Consider the following 22,881-nt stretch of genomic DNA (forward strand, 5'->3'; position numbering starts at 1 on the left):
TTTGATTTTATTCAAACCGATCTGCTTGACAGTTTTTCACTCTTTTCTTGTCTTAATTATAATATTACGGATTCCTTCTTTGTCTTTGGTGTATTTATCTATTACGGATCTACGTTAGTACTGCTTCTATTATCTGACTGAAAATCAAGCCGAAGGAGATAGAACGAGGTGCGCGCTCCCAAGTTTCGACATCCGCGCTCGTTCGTTCTGGCGAGACACATTTGGAACAATGAAGAAAATCGCGAAGCGCGCGCGCGCGACATGGTACAAAAGCGAATGGCGTTCTCGTAATAAAGTGCTGCCTAAGTAATTGCGTCACGTTTTAGTGCTTGTCGCAGTTTCACGTGCTCGCTTTCGCTAACGGCAACAGCAACAGCAGCAGCAACACACCGAGCAACAGAGCAGAGAACGTAATAATCGTTTGCCGCATAAAGCGATGTTACGTCACACGACCGAGTCCTCTGTCCTTTGGCGACGACAATCCGACGATCACATCGGCGATCTTTGCAGTCGACGAAGCTTGCCCCGAATATGAGGTTGAATTGCGCGCGACGTCAGCTCGGTTCCGCGTCTTGCAACTTCGGCACATTCCACGTACCTAAGGACAGATATGAATATTAGTTCCTCTGGGTATTGCGCGATTAAAAACGAAAACGAGACGCGCGTCGCGTCAACGTCTTTCATCGCACGCAATATGCGTTCTAAACCCCGCGTGTTTTCCACTTCATTGTACGACGTGCAATTAATAACAGAGTCATGAAAATATATTGCTACATATCGCTATTTTAAAAATATTGTTTGCTCGTTCGACTCGTGTAATAACGATTCTCCTGTGTTCGCGACACCCATGTGGGCATACCATAGAGTCATAAAAACGACCTTAGAGTTCGCTGGACCTACCTACAGGGTGGCACTCGCGCGCGCGCGCATTCCATTAAGAGCTCGATGAATCGATTTCATCGAATGCACCGCCGCGGCCGTGCCTAATGAACAGACCGTGATATATATACATATACATATATCGATTCCTCCGGTCCGAGCTCCATCGCGAGATGTTAGTTCCTGGTAAGAGTTCGCTGCGAGGCCAACGAGCGGTTCATTGATGAATTCCGCGAGCGGGGTCGATCGCCTCTCTTCCTTGGAAAATCCGATGAAAAGCGACGGATGTCCGACTTGCTTTAATCAGGCAATTCGCGTTTATTCGTCCGCGGGAGGGGAGAGATGATCGATTCGTCGAATTAATTCCCCTGCGAATTGTCAATGAACGTCATATTTCTACGTAACGCACGCGCGCGCGCGAGCCAGTCAATTAGACGAAAAATTAATTATTTGTAGTTTGATGAATATATGTATTCTTCGGGTGGATAGTCGGATAGTCCGATACTTTTGATAATTCAACGAAGTTACATTCAGAAGATACTACAGGATGTTCTCATTCACATTTATCAGGCAATTAAAACGCGAATTAATGCGTACTTCTCGCATCACGAACACAATGGCCAATGATTTTGCCGAGCGAACAAGCCGTATTCCGCTTTATTACCATAACGCGGAGATAAAACGTGCGTGTCGTCGCGATATATGTTATCAAGTGACGTATTTATCAATTATTACCACACATACGCATTTACGCATGCAGCGGACACAGCGCAAATAACTTCCTAAAACATAAAGTTTATTTATTCAGCTGTTTATTAGGATAATTAAAAGATAACGAAGAACGCGACATAACTTCCTATTTTATTATTTATGAAAACACTTTTCTGCTTTATTCCGACAACAATATTGTAAACAATGTTATTTTCTCTGTTAAACAATCCAATTTAGAGAGGAGAACGCTTGTTTGTAGCAAATGGGAAATTGTGTTCTCAATGCGTGATCTGAAAACCGAGAAATTACGACGCGGGATTTTCAGAAGGAAAGAAATTAACGCGTGAAAAGGAGGCAACGAATCGAGGCCTGCGGGGCCCAATGCTTTTTAGCCGACGGATTTATGAGGATACGTCTCTCGCGTTCATTGAAACTTCCGGTGGCCGAGAAAAGGGGAAGGCGGGTAGGCCGCGCGTGCGAAACTCTTGCGTGCGCGTATGCGTGCTCCGGCATATTAGACACGCAATCAAGTTCGAACAAACAAGAGAGAGAGAGAGAGAGAAAAGAGAAGCGGAGGCGGAGGGCGGTTATCGCTCGGCGAAAGGATTGGCTTGCGCGTAATGAAAGTACCGAGACACGGATATTGATCGCTCGCGCACAAACTCGCCCGGCGCGTCGCGTATTATCTTAACGACTACATTTTACCTCACGCGAGAAACAAGGAATTGTCGTAATCGGAAGGTGAACGTGTTCTAATCGGTTGCGATGCAATCGATCATCGGTCAAATTGTTTCCGTTCCGCCTCGTTCCGGCGAACGGCCGGGCCGTCGCGTCGTCCACGTTCGCGGTACCTCCGATGAAAAGCGGGTAAAGCGACCAGGTCGTCCACCTTTTTCGACGGCTCCCGCTTCTACGTGCCGTTTGCTCACGTACGCAATCCGGCTCACGAAGTGTCACACGTTGTTAAGCGGATTGGCGGGCTAATTACGGATCACAGGCGCTCATTGACACGCCTAACGAGCACGAGATGCGCGAGCGTAACGACCACAACGGGTTCCCCTTTCTCGGTTCCCCTCTCCTCCGCGCTGCGTTGATTAAACATCTCGCGCCCGACTTTTCACGCGCGCGATGTGTCGCGCATTGTGCGCTGAAGAAGAAACACATTTGAAAGACGGAAGACGCACCGTTATCCCGCGGATGATTTCTTACGTTTTACGAGGACAATGTACTCCTCGCTGGATAACGACGTGGAGACTTGCCCCGTTAATTCCCCGTGAAATCTCCTTGTCTTCACTCCTCCGGTAGGCACAGGCGGGGGTAGCGCCCGATTGCGTAAATTGTATCTAAAGTAATTCTGTGGAAAGTCGTCTTAATCACATGGCGACACAGTTAAAATCTCGCATGAATGGCGGCCGTGAGAATTGTCGTAGACCGTGATTTTTTGTACAGCCAAGACGCAAGATGAATAACCGCCGGCTTCGATTTAATGACGCGCGTCCTTCCTGTAAATCGTTTTTGCGCGGGTCGCGGCACTTAAGCGCTAACATCCGACAGAAGTGCCCGCTGCGACGGGCACAGGAACACCTGTTACAATTCGCAAGGGTGCGTTCGATCGATATTTACGTCGGGCACGCCGCGTCAGCACTTCTCCAGAAGTTGTGCAAAACTACGCAAGAACGGTAAAAATAGATGGCATGTTGCAGGAAGCGTGTCTATATCGCGAGAAAAGAAAGGTGATCGATTTGACTCAGTTACGCTTTATTTTCATTCGGGCGTCTCGCTCGTAATCAAGCAGGCAGGTATTTTTGAATTGTATATTTTATTACGACCGCGGAGACTTTCTTTGCGCATCTCGCCAGCTGTTGATCGACGTTGTTGTTAAGGAAACCTTGAGCTCAAGCAGATCACAGAGAAGATATGGAGTTTCGAACGAACGACGATGTGTTCGCGAGTACCTTGTATTGAAATACGCGAGGGATCTACGTCGCGCATCTCGCGTCGTTAATTAAGGGCGAAGTAAGTCCTGAAGGAGACGCGCGGGGAGAGTTCGCGATGAGAACAAAAAAATTTCGAGGCAACTTGCATCGGTCTATAAGATAGGAATAAGAGCGAATGGACGACGCGCGCTCGCGTCACGATTAATTACCTCGATTACGTGACGAGCGCACTTCGTCGGAATAGTCGTCGTTTATTGAGCGCGTTAAATTAAGTGGCGCGAGATTGCCGTCGAGCGTGTAATGGACGCCAAGACCGACGTGTGTCCCCTCGAAAAATGCACGCCCGATGCGCGAGGTGCCGTAGGCAGCTATGGGGCACGTTGCATCGGACCTGTCGTTACCGGGAACACGTTTGTCGAAGGCAGCTAGGCCCCCTTCGAACGCGCTCTGTCGCGTATGTCGGAATTTCTACGTGCCAATGTGCGCCGCTCTCGCGCTAACTAAACAGGATTGGGTTCAAATCACCGTCTGAATCACGACTGATTCGCGTTCGTGCGTTTACGTTTCACGCTCTCGCGTATAACGAGAGGAATAATTAAAGATCGACGATTAAAGTTGCGTTTGAATTTGATACGTGGAGCCGTCGAAATTCGGAGCAGCGATTTATCGGACATTGTCTCGTCGTTTGTAAAAGGATGTGGATGGAACAAAGGCACTCGGCACGCTCGAGGATTCAGTTTGTGTGTTACGTTTCGTTAAACCGAGTTACGAGTCGGACGTGACCAGGCTTCATCATGAGCTACTCAATGTACGACGAATAATATGATTTAAAAGCGGCTCCGTGACACCGCGAGGTTGCTGGTTGGTTTTCCTCGTGTCACGTTTTGTCTCCTTTTGAAATTTCAACTAGAACGAGGCTATTTTTGGTTGAAAAAATTACACCGTCCTAATTTCTCAATATTTGCGCGTTTCATCGGTCTAATTCCGTGCGCTCATTCTTATCCCACTTACCAAACTCTTTATACTTTCGAAAACAGAATGCATAATTAAGATTTGTATCTGAGGTTTTTACATTAATAAAATAATAGTCGCTTATCTACTCTTGTTAATGTGTGCCATTAATTCGTAATAATAGCGGTAACAAATTAGCTAGGAAATTCTCATTACGCTATTATGAGATTGCGCCGTCTAGTTTCCGGATTGACACGACTGGTGATCTGGAATCCGGAAAATCAGAACTATACGTGGCACTGTCGCGTTCCCTTTTCAATGCGCGTACCGCACGCGTTGCGTAGGAATTAATAGAGTATTAGGTATACGCTTCCAGTCCAGGAAGTCACTCTAATAAGGAACAAAGACATTTCCATGATTAACCATTATGCGAGGAGCTCGCAGCCGGGTTTCTCGAGCGTGTGTCGACGTCGTCGTTAGCTCTCGACGTGACGATTGGGTGTGGGCGAGCCGATCGATTATCGCGAAAATTGTTCTCGATCGCATCTCGTAATGCATCGTGCACCGGCAAGTGCTCCTCTCCCTTCGACTCCGAGCTCCGGCGAGTCTCCGTGCCGTCAATCACGTGCGAATATTCTGCATCCCGAAAGCCACGGACGTTATTTAAATTGATCGATTTTGTGTCGGAAGAGGGGTGCGGTCGGGCCGGACACGAATCACAATTTCTTGCGCTTGGCTCAACAAAAAACGATGTCATCAATCATGCAAATTTCGCACAACTTGCGATAAGAAATAGCTTTCTATTTGAATTTAGCATTACAATAGCGGCAGTAGACGAAAGTTGAATAGGTTTACATTTACATCGTTTCATTTTCACCCTAATCGAGTTAACGTTTTAACTCTTTTTTTTTATGGCCGATGACTTGTCACTCCCATGAGCGTAATTGTGATCCGCGCTCTTTCATCAGGCCCTTCGCAAGCTGCATGGCAAACATCTGCGCGCAAACATTCGAACGAGACTGAGTTGTCGTCGGCTATTCCCCGAAGGTTCGAATTGCTTTACGAGAGCAATTCGAACCGTCGGTACCTCATTAAAGGTATTTAATACAACAACAGCTCCCTTTCGCGCGTATAATCGAAAGGAGCAAACGACGTGGATAAAACGCCGTGACCAGATGGTTCACCACCGTACGCGTTCTCTTTAATAAAGCGCACCGATAATGGCATCCTTAGGAGACGCGATCTCACTGAAGACATAATTCTCGAGCGACCTAGGTGGTCGTAAACCAGCCGCGGAGCGTTGACAATGGACCGGCAACGAGCTTCCTCTCGTCTCTCGCTCTTCCCCGGCGACTCGGGCTTCATCCGCGGCCTCTATCCGCAGCCCCTTCGGCATTGTTCGATTGTTTTCCGAGGAAAGAGTCAGCGTGAGATGCGCTAGAGGGAAGGGGGAGAGGAAGAAAGGATGTCATGTGGGCACGAGAGTTGCACCTAGGCCGCGCGACGACCTTTCTTATCGCGGAATCGTTTACGTCCAGGCATTATGCCTCGCGCGAGACACCTACGCAGACTCATGTTATTATAATGTGGACGTTCGTTGCCTCTCTTCCACCTGATCATCGAAAAAAAAAAATAAGAATGCCGCGTGCGTTACGTACGCGCCGCATTTCCTTTCTCCGCCTTGCCTCGTTCCGACGATTAATCATCTACTGGATGGCGCCGCGGCAAAAATCTCTATCGCGCGTAGTCGACGCGGAAGTTGTTATTTTTCGGAACTCCGAAGCGGCGCGGCGGTGTATTGGGCGGTCTTTCGATAATTAGGACTCGAATTAAAATTCCGCCGAGATGTGAGATCCGCTCGAGGCCACGCCGGCTAAAATTAAACAGCAAATCGCGGTATCGCAGGAACGTATGTATCTACCTCTGAAAGGAGAATGTACCTGTAATTATAAGCCGTGTAATTTATCGCTATATTTGCATGGCGGCGCCGAAATTCCTGAGATGTTGTCCGATGTAGAAAAAAGTGTTTCGGCCCGCTCGCTTGCGTGCTTCTGATAATTGACCGAGACCATGAAAGCACCCGGGGCCGCTTTTGTCCGTGTTAACGGCCAAGGGAGAGAACATACCGGAGAGCAATCATCGTGCGTCCTCTTCTGAAAAGAAGCTTTACTTTCTCCATATTATCTCGCGGCAGGAAATTGGCATTGTCGCACGGTGATCACCGCGAGATAAAAACCTGCTCGCTTCTTTTTTCTCCTCGCTCGGATTTCACAGGCTATACGCCTCGGACTGTCTTTAAGTAAATTTCGAGAAATTACATGCGCATGATGTATAAACGTATACAGTTAAAACAGTTACGATCTACTCCGTAGCAATTTTATTTTAATAACGGCCTTTCTCTTGTCAATGACAGCGAGTCGTCTTTTATTGAACCTCTTGCCTTTTGATATGTTTCAGCCGCAAAATTTGGTACTTACTGGAGAATTCCCGGACTGCGACGTAAAGCTATGTGACTTTGGCATATCGCGGTACATCAGTCACGGAGCGGACATACGAGAAATTTTGGGCACGCCCGACTATGTTGGTGAGTACTTACTTTACTCTGCGCGCGACTCACGGCCTTCCACGAACGCAGTTTCATTTCGTTCGACTTGAGTAATGGACTCCGAATATGTCGCTCGTCACCGTGAAACGCTACCAAGTTGGAAGGACTCGCGCACCAGTTCGTCGGTGATAAATACCCGGGCGTTCGCGCGAGAACCGTAATCGTACTCAACACCTGCGCGCGTTTTCCTAAACGTTTCGGATCTGTGCGTGTCACTAAGGATAACAGGCTACAATCCTGATACTTAAAACGAGCCTGTTTTGATGCGGTTCCATGTACAGACGGTGAACGTACCGAGCGAGAATTTCCGGCCTCGGAAGTCGATCGGAGTGCGACGAGGTCGCACTTTCATGTGTTCCACGTTTGCGATCTGTTTGATGCTAAGAAATCACTCGTACGGTTCGTGCTGCGTAGTTCCATTAGGGAAATAGCCGCGTTGCATAATTGAACAGAACAAGCCACTTCGCGGCTATAAAGCCAGAGAACCGCACGTGGTCGGTTCTGCGCGCCCGATCGGTCAGGAGGACCCTTTTACGATCCTCGCAACCGATTACCGTCGCAATTACATCGCACTACCGTCTAACGGTCATGCCCTAAGTGGACGAAGGTGTTAGGTAATAGTGAAACGCGATAATCTCACGGAGAAAATCGAAAAGTCTTCAAATGGTCCGGTTACACCCTCGTGGTTACGAAATCGCTTGAAATTGTCTTGGAAAAAAAAATAACCTTTGCACCGCGAAGATAAACTGAAAAGTAACTTCAAAATCGCGTATCGTGCTATCGAATAAAAAACAAAAGAGAAAAGATTGGCCTTAATTGAACTAAGAAACTCTGATTGTTATTTCCTCGTCGGTGAGGAAATTAAATCTTTAATTAGTCGATTAGCGTTAGTTCTGAGATTATTCGCAGAAATTAGCGAGACCGTTGGCGCGATAAAAAAAACAGTACGTGGATCTTCGCAATTAAACGGAGGTGAGGAAAAACTGTAGCGACTATTACGACGCGATAAACGAGCGAACCGCGGTTTCACGCGTATCGTAGTGATTACCTAGTTCGCGCTTGGGGCCTAATATGTCCGTGGTTACAATTATTATCCCGTTGAAGAACACGCGTGGCTCCATTAAGCATCGGTGCATTGGCGCGTCATAATAACGGCCGCGACGATGTAATGGCAGAAAGGTCGAGGGGAAAAAAAAGGCGTTATCTTGTTTTTTTTTCTGAATTTAATTACCGGGACTCACACGCGCGCGCGCTTATACACATATACGCACAATCTGACGAGCATTAGGGTTCGATGTACCACGATATAATAACGGCTCATCTGCCGTGTGTGTCTCAGCCCCGGAGGTTCTGAATTACGAGCCGATCAGCCTGGCGACCGACATGTGGTCCGTTGGCGTGCTGCTCTACGTGCTGCTAACGGGATGCTCGCCGTTCGGTGGAGACACCAAGCAAGAGACGTTCTGTAACATTAGCCGGTGCCGCCTGGACTTCCCGGATGATCTCTTTGAAGATGTCTCCGAGGAGGCGCGCGATCTTATGCGCAAGCTCATGGTTAAGGACCCAAAGTAAGTAGTCAAGTGAATTTCTCAACATTAATCGTTCATAATTTTTATAATAAATATTTGTAGTGGATATTAATTATAACTAAAAAAAATTAGAATACGTAATTACACAAATTTCGCATATCCATGCGTAAGTTGAAATAAACGAGAAAAGATTCGAGGAATTTAATTCCCAGATGAGAATTCTCGGTGATTAGAACAGGCCGTGAAATACGCACGTAGCGTCAACCGTGCGGCGACGCAGATTCACAGCGAGATTCATTGATCATCGTGGCGAGTCACTTCGACGTCATTTATCTTCATATACTCCACTTGATTCGACGGAAAGATTTCCATTCGTTGTCCCGACGCGTTCGGGACGTCGTCGTCGCCGCGAATTATTATTACGCCCCCACGTCGTATCGCTCGATCGGCGTTTAAGTCGCCGGACTCGTCAGGCGAGTGTCGGTGAGCGCGTTACCGGAGAACCGGCGCGAGCATTCCTGGACCGGTGAAAATAATTCCTTCGCGGAAGGCTACGGCGATCTACCGAGAATGTCCGGCGCTTACCTCGAAGCGAAAAGAGATAGCACGCGAAACGCGCGCCCGCGCCGCGCCGCGTCGATTACATTGTTAGTTACGTCGGTATGTCGGCCGATTTCCTAGAACGAAAACAATATCGCGTCACGTAGATGTATCGTCGCAGGCGACGCGACGATTTCGTGCCGTAACCGAGATGACGACATCGCGCGACGGTAACGATCCATCGGAAATTCGCGCTAGGAGCGATTCGGTATCAGTAGGTCAACGTCGTCGCCCGGTCGCCCGTTGATAGCTCCGAGGTCTCACGCCGCATCCACTTCGAGAGAAAGCCATTCGCGGCTTATGCGAAACTCCGCGACAGTTGCTTCGCATTCCCGTCAGCTTGTCGTCGGAGCGCCTTTTTTTCTAGCCTCGTCCGTCGGTGTCTCTTGTTGTATAAATTCTTAGGAGCGAGACATATCCTCAAGCCTCTGGTTTACTTTCATCGCGTTATTGGCTTCGGCTTTCATTCGATTATGCGAGATGTAACAAAGCGAATAAAAGTCGCAAGCGTGCATTTGAGAAATCAGACAGATGTACGCGCAAATTAATGCCTCTCGGATTGAACCACAACAATTTCCGGTTTTAAACACGCGAGATCTTTTCCTCGAATCGCGTTTGACTCACCTCGCCTTCCTCCTTTTAATGCTTTGCGGATTAACTGCACACAATAGCGCCACTGTGATTCCATCTCTCGAGATGCATTTATTAATTCTCGTCCGAGGATAGGAAGTGCCCATCAGCCGATCGTCGAGCCTGCTATCGATCGCGAGTAAGATGATCGATGCCACATCGTTTCGCGAGGAACTTTCTTCGAAGCGCGAAGAACGACGTCGAGGAAGGCGAGTTCCGCTGAAAAGTGAAAGAAAGAAATACTTCGTAGGTTTCCTTATCGCGCGGACAGCTGAGAGGAAGTCGCTATCCGGAATTATCCGCGTCCTTCCTCTCTTGCGAGCGCAAAAAGTTTTATCGCACGGAACCCGCATGACTTATCATCATGCTCGACGACGTTGAATGGCAGTCTTCATTGCTGACCTGCAAATTACCATATTTAGTCTCGAAGAGGTTGCATTACACTGCTTCGGAGAAAAACATATTCGCAATCGAATTTACATTCGTTTATGCGCATTTACATTAAAATTAATGTATCTTACAATTAATCATTCTTTTACATTCTTTACTTGTATTATGCAAACAATCGCGTAATTAATTAGTGTTATTACATTAATGATTAGCAAGAAGCGTGATCTATAAATTTGTTCGCCGTGATAACGGTGATTGTTATGTTAGATAATTTTCATCGACAACTTGGTAAGATTCTATTCCGCTTCATAAAATTATATCACGTTAGTCTACCTGGTAGAACATTTTGTCCAATATTTAGCGTTTGTTTTTTCGCACGATAATGATAATGTAAATGCGAGAGTGGAAGAGTTAATTCGCTTATGCGAACACTTTTTATTCGGGCCTTTTTGACGGTCCCGGAATTAAGGGGACCGCCCCCTAAAGCACTTTAGTAGCTACGGGTCGACATTCCACGGCGTTTACGTGTTGCGCAATTCGTTGCTCCGTTATTGAAGATATCCTGCGCCATTCCGTATGCCGGAAGACAACCGATACGTTAGCCAACGTAATGGTTTCTGGGCAGGCCGTGCGATACGTGGATGGTATACGCGCGGCACGAAATAGCCACGCGAAAACGTTCCGGCGGGACCGCCACGATGATGGCCACCGCCGATAAATGCTGCGGTCCGCTAGCGGAGGTCGTTTATGCGACGGGTCTCTTAACCCTTTGACTCTCTCGCTCCTCGAGTTAACGAGGACGACGAGAACGTTGTTCGCGGAACGAGCCTGTTGTTAGGATATATTTGTTCAAGAGCACCGCGCGTGTGTACTCAAGTAACCGACGTAACCGTCAAGCCTCTTATCTTTAGCGTTCTAACAGGAAATTGGAAATACGATATTGAAATAAAAGGCTTATTTTAGCTGAAAAATTCGCGAAGAACTCGCGAGAGTATTGAAAACGATTTTCTCCAAACGAACAATTCTTGTCTGTTCGCAGCGAACGTCTGACGGTGACCGAGTGCCTCCAGCATCCCTGGTTCAACATGTTCGAGCAGCCGTTAGCGCCCTTGACGACGTGCCCCTCGTCAGACGAAAGCCCCGCGGCCGTCCTCGATTCCTCGACGACGACGACGACGACCCCGCAGGAGAACAGCGCCTCGTCGGAATTGCCGATCGCCAATCAAAGTCAGGTCTCGTCCACGCCGAAGAGCGACGGCGAGAAGCAACAAAGGTCGTCCACGACTGGTCTGTGCCACAGTGCGGAGATTTCCAAACCAGCAGCGGGCACTCGCGCCGTCTCCTCGCATACGGAAAATCTTTACTCGGTCTCGAGATCGTTGTCCAAACCGATTAGATTCGGGCTGAGCCCGGACCGAAGGGACACTTTCAAGAGGAACATGGACTCGCTGGCGCGAAAGTTCTCCGGCAGCGTTCTGCCGGAGATCGTCATCATCGAACCGTCGCCGTCAAACGTCGGCGGTAGTATTCAGCAACGTCGCGCCACCGCCACCCACACGATGCCGGCTGGCGGCGGCGAGGTGTTCAAGTGCACGCCCGTGTTCATCCTCGGCGAGGCCGAGCAACAGTGCAGCGATAGCGGCAGCGACACCGTATCCGAAATCTCGACCGACAGCTCGAGCGATCGCAGCAGCATCTATTCGGACGATTCTCTCGATTTTATTCTGTACGGTAAGAGTCAAGGTAGAGCGAGTTTCCCGTTCAGTGCCGCCGACGCAACCGCCGACAGGTGGGAACAGAGGCATCATCATCACCATCGCGCCGCCCGAGTATGGCCGCGCGAGTGTAACGGCGTCGTCAGCAAGGCGCTCAGCCGCTTCACATCGGAGACCTCGTCCGGGATGACGAAGATCGCCAAGATCCCGATGACGACGACGCCGCCGACGGTGACGGCGTTGCGCGGCGGCGGCAGTAGCAAGGCTGGTCTCGAGGCGCTCCGCGAACGGGGCGGCAACCTGGTGGTTATTAGGGAACCCGTACGTGCCGGCAGGTACACCAGGTATAGCGAGGTACAGTGCGAGTCGGTGCAAGCGCGAATTCGACGGTTCCAGGTGCATGAGGCCTCGTAGGATCGTGCCGTCCAGCTGTGCGCCAGCAGGTGCCGGCAGTTGAATTATATTCGCGCGCAGGTGGACGGACGTCTCTGGCAGCCTCCTTGAGGAGCTGCCGAGAGATCGGGAGTTCGAGGCGATTGTACGTATCGCGTAATATCACGTGTACAGTGACGTGAAGAAGTAGGAGGGAGGTTTTGAGCAACGATGCGTGCCCGAGGGATGTGCGAACGAAGGATGAGATGGGACGGACGAAGTTCCTCGAGATTTGCGAAGGCTGTGACGTCAGAGAAGATTCTTAAAAAAGGTTCAGGATTACGCGTCTTTCTATAAGAATGTAGGACTATGAGCTTTGTGTGAAAAATATATTCGGATTCGCGGTTCCTTTGATTGTTGCGATCGAGTGATAAAGTCGAGAGCGATATCGATATGTCACGCGACAGTGGTTAAAATAAAAGGGATTACTTCTGAATTTATTTTTCGTGAAGCGCATAATGCTGTGATAGCGTTAGGGGAACGTGAAATTATAGCATGAGGAATATGGTGTATTTTTGCTTTAATTTTTCCGAAAGTCACGGTGCAACTTATAAAGGCGATCCGTGTCGCGAAGATGTTAATTCAATCAGAAAAATTTGCGAAACGGTATCCTGTAACTCGATCACGATACATATAATATTAAGCAGTATTTCGTAGCGAGAATAAAACGTTGCACGTACCACACTAAGCCTGATCTCCAGAATCCTCGAACAGCTTCTCGAAGCCCCTGTCCTGACTTTTCGCCGGACTTCTCAGGAACCCGAGACAGATTGTAAAGGGCGTGTGCACGACTGCGCAAATCGTACGACGTAGCCGCGTGCGAAGCGTGTCGCACGCGGAATCCTACGTGTACGACGCCTCTCCACATACGCGTGCCTTCGCGAAGGTGCCGAGAGATTGTAGCTTGTATCATATCAAAGCGAACAAACGGCTGTTGTAAATACGGGTGAGAGAGAATGTGAATGCGTATTCGTATGTATGCGTGCGTGCATGTATGCATTGACTCTTCGTGGAAGCGAGCGGCTTCGAAGAGGGTGGTCTTGATGTACATATTCGAGTAATCAGAGAAGGTACGAGCGATAGAACGAGTCGCAGGTATGCGTGGCTTGTGTGAGAAGGTGCCTGCGGTTGCGGTTGCGACGCCGATCAACAGGGGTGGTCTCGCGCCGGGGTGGCGACGGTGGAGATCCGAGGGAAAGGTCATGCGGAGTCATAGCGACACCCAACGTTGGATGGAGGCTATGGGGGAACGCGTTCCGCCACATGCGAGGATAGTCGATCCATCAAGAGTCGATGGCGATTCTCCGATAATCCCGGCGGATTCCACCGTCACTGCCCGATGAGGAGGAAAAGAATGCGTCTGAAATCGAGACTTTGAGCAAAGAGAGCTCCCCTTAGGCTGCCGTTATTGATAGACTGATCGACCGTCCTTTCGAGTTGAGGGAAATTCGAGTTATCATCGCGTGCGCATGCACCGAGACGCGTTGCATGTTTATCCGAAACAACGTTGTAATTCCGAAAGGCCTAACTTTTGAAGCACGATTTTTAGAAACAGACATTTTCGTGTATCAATAATAAATTGATAAAAGTTACGTCTTATACCGCGTTCGTTTCGAGAACGCTTGTCAAAGTTCGAGTGGCCGATTTTCGAATAAGTTGACAAAAATCCCGCAATGTCAGCAACAATATAACGTATCTCGGTGCATTGCACGCGGTTCCGTCAGCACGAATCGCCATATTAATCGGTTGTTGAATTTAACGACGACCGAGATTAACGACAATCCAGATAAACACATTTCGGTGCCTTCCTTTAAGAAAAATCACGACGCTTGTGCGCTAATACGGCGTATATCACCAGTGCCTACGTTTACTTGTCCAGTTTACTCGCGGGCAAGGCTTTTCGAGTCACGAGACTGTGATGCCTAACAGGGAGAGAATTGTACGTCTGAAGTGTGAAGAGTGCCTTAATTGCGCGCGGCTTCGCGGGAGATCAAAAAATTGGACGAGCCTTCTAGACGCCTCTAATTCTCGAGTTAGCTCGAATACGGCCTCGGCGGAAGAAATTAACAATGCGGGGCCGAGCCCTTCAGATGTCAATGAACTCGTTGCACGAACCACCGAAAACTCTCGACGCACGTTATGGAGAAGGGACCACTTTCCTATAGGCCGTATATATCACGTGTATATACGTTTTTCCTATTGTTAAATATTTCTCAATTGTACTATCAGATATACTTTATGAACCAGCATCCTTTCTTTCTATTACTTCAAAATTGTTCGTTGCTCGTCGAGCGCGGAAGAAAAACGAAAGAGAGAAAAAACAACAATCGACCTCGTCTGCTCTCCGGGCTCTCGTGGACGCGCAAATCAAAATTGTACATACACAAATTTATTTAGCCACAAAATTCATCATCGCGCGCAAATTGAAGCGCGCGAATCGCTCGCTCGCATAGCGCAACGAATGCTAGTCATAAACACGTTCCGTCCTCTTTCTCACGCTCGCTCCCCCTTTTTTCGCGCCTCTAATTTTCGTTCATTTCGCCGCGGACACACGCTCGTTGGCGAGACGCTAACGAGCGACCTGTGTCTTCGCCGAGCGAAACGAGAAAGAAAGAAGAGCGGACGAGGAGAGCGCTGTAAAAATGACTACGGACTTGGTTGGCGAGCCTTGGCTTCGAGCAGCACGAGAGGCTCGTCCAACCGTGAATCTGTACATCTCTTTGCAGAAAATCTCCATGGGGTATACGAGGACGTGGAATTTGCCAGTAAATGTAACTGATGTTTTAACGCGACGAAATTTTTAGCAACACTCCCGAATTTCTTTCCGTATTGCTTGCAAATATCGATCGATGTTCGGTTTTTGATGGTTCTCTTCGAAGTTAAAAAGCGCACTTTTGATACGTTGACTATTTCGAGAACTTCTTTAGACTTGAAAATTTCGAATTTTCCAAATCAGCAACTTTGGAATAACTCGCGAAGCGAAAATCTCGTGATGTTTAATCTTCTCTTCGGCGACTGCTTAGTGCTTCAACCCATCGCGCGGGGAAACTTTCGACCTCGTGGGCCGAGGCGACTGTTCGATCGATTATTCGGTCTCTCCGACCACGGTGGTTTGACGATCAATGCAAAAACCACCGAAATGTTCGTTAACGCGAACGGACAAGCCGCGTACACGCACAATTCGAACGCGTGCATTTCCTCTCGAGACGCATGTGCGCGCGTGTGTGTGTGCCGGGGAACGTGGTTCAAGATGCGTCTCCGAGAATCAAAGAGCGGAATAGACCTGTAAAATATAATTTTGCTACGACGGGCGAGGGCGGCGCGACCCGGGTGGGTCGACTTAGCTTCTCTCGCGTGAATTCGTTATTTATTTCTCTTCTTTGTGATACGTCATTAGTCAGAATTAATCAGTTTTCGCTTCATTTCTTCGCGTTAATTGAAATCCGCGGAGAACGCCGTCGACTCTTGCCTTCCGTGCGACTTGGACGCGCCGCGCTGCCCGATATATTCTCTTATTATTATTATTATTATTATTATTATTATTATTATTATATTATAATTATTATATTCTATAGAATTATTATATTATATTATGCTATTATATTATTATATCATTAATAATTAATCGCGAAGATTGCGATCGCGCATGTAGCTGCTAAAAACCTCCTGTAAATACTTCTGTCATTGTATTAATTTTAATAATACAGTACGAAATAAACGCAACAATACGTTCAAAACCGTGTGTAAATTTCTTTGTAAATTTCGTTCCCCACTTGTCTCTTCGACAATGCTGATTTTTCAATAACATTCACGCATTGCGTGTTAAGCGTCAATCTCTTCACGTGCAACGATGCCGAACGGGTTGCCTAGTGAAAGGCTACTCTCGCACGTTCCATTAGAGTTACACGTGTCGTAACACGAGAAGAAACTTAAACTTAAGAAGCATTCGTTTGTACTTCGTGTTTGTTTTTCATTTTTTGCGTTATCAATTATGGTCTTACTTTTATTTACGCGCGCAACGTCCATTGTGCCGTGCCATCACTTAAAGTTACTCGGGCTAAGGATAAGGGAAGCGTTCTCTCACGACAAGGATAAATTACGCGCTAAATTTGCATTCTGCCGTAAATAACGCGCGGAGCAAGACTTCCCGGGACGTCCTAGCGTTACATGCGTGGTCAACGCACCCGGGGCAAGGAACAGGGAATCCGTTTCGCGCATTAATGCCGCGCGGTTGTTCCTACCGGCGTTATTATAAATAATTCAACGCCTTCTCTCTCGCGGGACAACCGAAGGGTGGAATAGCGATGCGATCTGAAGCAGGGATGCCGTGGAAAATCTCCGTCTGCGGGAGATGCGTTGCGCGCGGGTTCGCCGGTTAACCGATTAAAATCAACGATACACGACGGAGAGGCGACGGAGGGAGAGCGGCCCTGGTTTCGCGTTTGCTTACCGATATGGCCAATGGAACACTTTTTCCGAGAACGTCGCCGTTTATCCTATAAATAGGCGTACATTAGCAGCGGCACAGCTGCCGCGATGATTCACCTTTAAGGAGTTTTCTGCGACACGGAGAGCTGGAAAATGTCTCGGCTTTCGTAGGATCGAGCGAGGCGCGACTTGCTTTACAAAATTGATCAATTCTCAATCGAAATTTTGCTATAAATAAAAGCTCACGCTCTTATTAAAAATTGACGACTCAATCCTCCTCCTTTCCTCATCGCGAAGTTGTATAACAGTCGCTTCGTTTCATATCGCGGTATATCTGCCGAAATAATATCAGTAGTGATCACACGGGATGAACGGAGAAATCGCAGTTGTACATTAATGCGATTGTGTCACCGAGGAACTACGTAATCGGCCGATACAGCGAGATACTGCCATTTTAATAGATAATAACAGTGCGCTCGCTATAATCGCGCGTTTTGCAATTGAATGAAACGTGATATAATCGCGCTCAAAACCGCGGCGGCTTCACCTTGAAGGTGCCCACGCGCCTGCATATTCAAGAAATTCAGAAATTAACCGGGTATAGCAAACTCCCGATCTTCCGTCATGGATGAAAACGAAATTACTGTGTGAACCTTGGATTATTTGCGTCTCATTAAAATCGTCGTAATTTTGTGAATAATACCATCAGGGACGATAACGTCTCGCGCGAAATAAAAACTTGAAATATTTTTACGCACGAACACACGTAATCCGTTAAGTTTGCAAGAAAATGATCGGGAAGCCCTTCGACGTAGCAATTTTCTTATGATATTCCTAGGACCGGTTCGGTAATACGAGGTGCATGCTACACAAGATTTTCCCACGCTTTCATTTACGCCGCGTCGAATTTTGCGGGAAAACGAAAAACGACGACGACAACGGATCGCGGCGCGGCGGAGGCTGCGTGTCTCTTTCTACCTTATCCGCCGTGACGACGGCCTTCGCGGACTCTCAGCCTCTCGGTATGCCGATAATGGAAATTGCCGGGGGCGACAAGCGATTACTTGGCGATTCGTGGCGCCTAGAAATTGCTAAATCAACGCCGGCGTGCCGTTCGTAACACCTGGCGCGACCAAATAAAGTCGCGCCGCCGCTGTTCGCTGCCGTCGAATGATAATTCGTTAATTAGCGCGCAGGTCAGGGTGCGAGTTGCCCCGGCGCTGCGCAACCACCGAGAAAAGAAAGGGAGAGAAATTAAAAGGACAAAGGCAGAGTGGAGGCGGAGGCAGAGTGAAAGAGAAAGATGTAACGTGCCATGTGGAATCGAAACGGGCGGCGTGAGAGGCCTCTAATTACAAGGCAGGCCGATTTTTATCCTGGCGGATTTAAAGCTGATTCGCATCGCACGCCGCGTCATTAACGCGACGATTAAAGCTGTTCCTTGGACTTTTCTTGGTGCGTCGTACGAATTTCGACAACTTTCGCTTTCGCACTTTGGTGATAGCGACAGACCTAACTCAGTATATTGTCCCCTTTCGTCCTCGTCCCATTGTGATTCGCGCTCTTGCGGAAGAAGTATCTCACGATCGAGAACGCGGAAGGACTCGAATCTCTCGGGATGACAGCGGACTGTAACTCATCCGTTCGCAGATCGACGCGGACGTTACGAAAACCTCGTCTCTTTCGGTCGCCGATGTCCTTTTAAGAGCGCTATTAGCAAATTCTGGGCAACGTTCGCGTCGGCAGTCGGTAGTCGGCACGAGCGCGTCGAGTCCCGTCCCGTATACGGCGAAGATTATTAGACGCGAGAGTCGGGTCGTTCCTATTGTGTCTAATTCTAAGATCGTAAATCGTAGGGAACTCGCACGTGCAACCCGACGCCGACGACGCGCGCACGTAGTAGCGCATTACGCGCATTACGCTTAGCGCAAACACATCGTGCCGCTTTTCCTTAATGGGGGTCGACAATTTGCATTCCTCGCATTCGCCGTGTCCTCTTCGCGTTGTTCGAATAACGCCCGGACCTTGGGATTCGTCGCGAATAATTCGACGTTCGGTATTGCCGAATTTGGCATACCATTTTAACAAAGATAAAATACGACATTCGCGTAGATAGAAATTTTCCCAGCGAGGTTCCTTAATTCGCGCGAGTATCTTTAGTTTATTTATAGTTGTCGCTGGTTGACCACCCGGTGAGCCCTCCACTTCGCCAGGCCTTTATCATATCGCTCTCGGGTTCTAATTTTATACTCTCGCGTGCTACGATAAAATTCTCGATCTTCAAAAGGAGCCACGTGTTCCGCGCTCGAAATGGAAGGCGCCCGGAGCTCTCTTTCTCGCCGGCCGGCGGTCGGCCGGTCGCGCGTCAAGCTCGTAAATCGCCGATAAGATTTTTCCCCCGAGGCAGCCGTGCCGGAAGACTTCTTGAGGTCATCGGCGCCGGCTTTTCGCCCCCGCTCCGTCCCGTCACGCCGCGTCGCGTCGCGACGCGGCCGGCGCGGCGGCGTACGAAAGTGAGACGTACCAATTTTATTGCGCGCGAAGACGTCAACGTATCGCGCCGAGGACAGTGCCGCAAATAACGAGCCATCAAAGTCAACAATGACGCGCGGCACGAATTTATCGCATCTGCCGGTGCGGCGGAAAGGTAGGCCTATAAACAGAAATCATTAAGCGCGCCGATTCCGCGTCCCCATCCTCGGGATAATTGATTTCGAACGGCACGATAGGGGCCGACCTCGCAGGCTCGCAATCACGTCCTGTCTCTCTTTCCCTTTTGCAAATGGCACGGCTTTTCCGACAGTTATCCGATCGATCGCGACAGCCGCGATCTGCCGCTGGAAAGTGGAGGCTCGACCTTTCGGACACCGCGAGGTGAACATGTATCCACGCGCGGATGTGAGGAATCTACGCAGAATTCATCGCGTAACGTTGCGGTCTACGGCCGTGAAAGAAAAAAGAGAGATATACGTTCGATTGACGATAAGAGAACAGCCAATCTTCGAACCCTCGCGCGCGGGATGAGACGGGTTTCGCTTTAGATTGAACTTTCAAGCGCGAAACCGCGTTATCCGCGCCTCTCCTCTCCGGCGTGCCCTCGGTGACAGTGACGAGCGCTGACGTCCGACGTCGCGAAATAGAATCCACGTCGGCTAAAATCTTCCCCTCGCTTTAATACCTGCCGGCATCCGTGAAAGCCTCATGAATAATATTACCGGCGCGTATCGATGCGGAGTCGCCCCTCGCCTCCTCGCCGACGTTTTGTACATCGGAAAGCGCGCAAATTTAGATTTTAAAGACTGATCCGACTGTCGGCCACTCTCGCGAAGCCATTTCTCCGCGGCGGGACGAGCGAAGTGTAATTTGTCCGCGGCACGAAAACAAATCAGCAGCGCGAGATAGATCGCGGGGATATTTTAAATACCGTGAAAGCCCCCTGATGAAGTTTCTCCCGCTAAAATAATTCCCAACTATAATGCTTCTTTTTCACACGTAATATCGGGTAGAATCTTAAAAATTTGCGAGGGGATCATTTTTCGCGATAGACGTTCCCAGATCCGCTTAAACCGATTTCCTCTTAAATCAATATCATTGAGATTCCGTGAAGACGAAGGCGATCTCCGTGGGATCTCAGTCGTGTGATTACCCGAGTGTCTCGTGTCCGGAGAAATAAATCGCTGCGGACCTCGGCAGCGACAAAGTGGCAACGGCCTCCGCTTTCGCGCGCGCGAGCGTTTCGCGTATCGCGCGTGTAAAGACCCATGAGACACGTCGTCTGTGCAAACTTTCGCGGAATGTTCTTTGTCGGTCCTTTGTCGGAATCGACAGTCATCGTGTCGCGTATGCGACGTGCCTCGTATCCCCAAGAGTGTTCGGTGTCGTACGTAGAAGCGATACGTGCGAGTATCACCGCGACGAGCGTGGTGACAAGCAATTAGTACCGGCAATTAGCACCAAGCGAGATCGCCACCACCGGCGCGGATCGTGTGCCAAGGATATGGGTAGCCGCGATCGTCTATTCGCGGTTCGAACCCTACCTTCGACGACCAGAGCTCGAACCAGTTCTTTTTCCCTTTCTTTTCAACGCGCCTCGATACGCGCGAATGACGCGCGCCCGAGCATTTACGCCAGCAAAGATGTTCGCCCTGATAATCGGAACCTTATTCGACACAAAATAAAGGATAGTTAATTCTTCAGTTGAGAAAAATTTACCTCAATTTATTACATTATACATACGGATAATGGGAGAGAGGGAAAAAGAGGTATGATATATACACGCGTGTTAAATTGTGTTGTATATTTTATCGAGAGTCGGCCAATAATACCGGTATCGAATTTACACGCATCGATATATTTATATGGACAAGGCTTGGGAGCACTGGTTCAGCCTTGCAACATCCAGCGGCAAATTCCGTCGCAAACACCAGGCGCGGATCCTCCCTTCGATCATGAGCACCCGCAAACACAGCGGCACTTTCTCCTCGCCTTCTGTGCGTCCAGGTCCAACCTAATTACCATTAGTCCCACGCGATACGTGGCGTTGAACTCAGCTCCACTTTTCCACGATATTACGAAGAAAACGGTACTTTCGGCGTTCTTAATAATGTACGGATAGCCGATTGCTCGAGAGATAGACATTAAGGTCAATGTCCTGTGGACGTATTTATTACTTATTTCGAGATATCTGCAATAATGCACGCATTCCATAACGAGCAGTGTTCAAATGGCAGATCGGTACTTGAAGCACGTTTCCGGGAAGCGATGAAAACTTTGAAGGTGAGGCCCCCTCGCGCGTTCATTAACATATTGCCGCTTTTACAAGCGCGTTTATATCTCTCGCGTCCGGGATAAAGAGCGAAAATGTACGCGTCAAATGCGAAAAATCGGCCGGCCTCCGTTCTCCGACGGCGCCGAGACCCGTGCGTATTTGTTTCTCTCGTCCACAGTATAGTGCGGGAGTCGATTTGCGAAGAAGTCGGATCGAGAGATCTCTCTAACGTCCAAGTTTGGTGGCACCGCCGAGGATTCTTCTTCTCGATCTTCGCGACTTTTTCACGCGCTCGCGGAAATCGGGGGGTAGGTTGTTTCGGGATTATTTCGAGCGAACCCGCAATCCCGGTCATCTTGATAAATCCGCCGCCGGAAAGATACCGGTGCACCCGACGCCACGCCAATGTGGACGCATTTTTGTTGGCGCGCTCTCGAGAGCGCTCTCGTGACCCACCATGCGCGACGACACGGTAATTTCCAATTACCGCGCGACCGGCCCTTCGACCAACCTCCATTATTGTAACGAGAGAAGTTAAAGGTCGATCCGGTTACACGGATCTCTTCCTGAAACAACCAGATCTCCTCCTCGGTGCTCCGTGACGGAGAAGCGAAGAAAAAAAGTCTATCCCATGATACGGGAGATAAACTCAATGTTAGATACCAATGTCTTTTGATTGTCACGAATATCATCTTACATCAGTCGAACTGAAATTTCTAATATTAAAAAATAGGAGAATATTATTCGATCTTTTATTTCTGTATAAAAATATAATAAAATTTTAATGAAACGTTGTATTGAAACTTCAGAGAAGTTAAATTCCAATTTCCGGCTAGAACTATCAGAAAAACACTTTTTTCATGAGACACATCGGATTACGTATGAAAAATTTGAAATCATGGACAGATCGTACTTGTCGATAAACTCTCTAATTTAACAGATCTTTGTTTCCTCAGCACAATAAGAAAATTTAATTCCAGCTCTTCAATAAATTTCCCTCTATTTGTCATATTCTTCTTGCCTTTTTTCTCTTGCTTTATTGCCATTCTCTTGCTTTACCACCATTCTTTCGTTTTAGCACCATTTCCTAACAGAGTAGCCCTGACCTGAGAAACTACGTAGTCCTGTCTCGACAACGATATTCTTCTTCTCTTTCTTCTTCTTCCATTTCTTTTTGAACTGGATATTTCGTCGTCGTTGCTGTTGTTGCTGGTGCTGCTGCTGCTACTTTTAATTGCATTCGCGGCGCCGTTTCTGGCGATGTAGTAGTGACGATGATGCTATGGAGTATCCTCTCTGACGTAGG

At 48.5% G+C, this 22,881-nt stretch overlaps 1 protein-coding gene across 1 annotated transcript in view; it reads left to right on the forward strand.

The window, feature by feature from the left end:
* Positions 1-16,122, forward strand: part of LOC112456146 (serine/threonine-protein kinase 17B-like) — an 88,621-nt gene extending 72,499 nt beyond the window's left edge. Inside the window, exons 4-6 of the mRNA XM_025018510.1 lie at positions 6,936-7,062; positions 8,423-8,651; positions 11,272-16,122. Of these exons, the coding sequence (XP_024874278.1) occupies positions 6,936-7,062; positions 8,423-8,651; positions 11,272-12,361 (1,446 nt within the window). The 3' untranslated portion in view covers positions 12,362-16,122. The remainder of the gene's footprint in view (positions 1-6,935; positions 7,063-8,422; positions 8,652-11,271) is intronic.
* Positions 16,123-22,881: the final 6,759 nt, after the last annotated feature.

The sequence above is a fragment of the Temnothorax curvispinosus genome, unplaced genomic scaffold (genome assembly GCF_003070985.1).
Source record: "Temnothorax curvispinosus isolate PA1 unplaced genomic scaffold, ASM307098v1 QBEX01006657.1, whole genome shotgun sequence".
Taxonomy (NCBI): Eukaryota; Metazoa; Arthropoda; class Insecta; order Hymenoptera; family Formicidae; genus Temnothorax; species Temnothorax curvispinosus.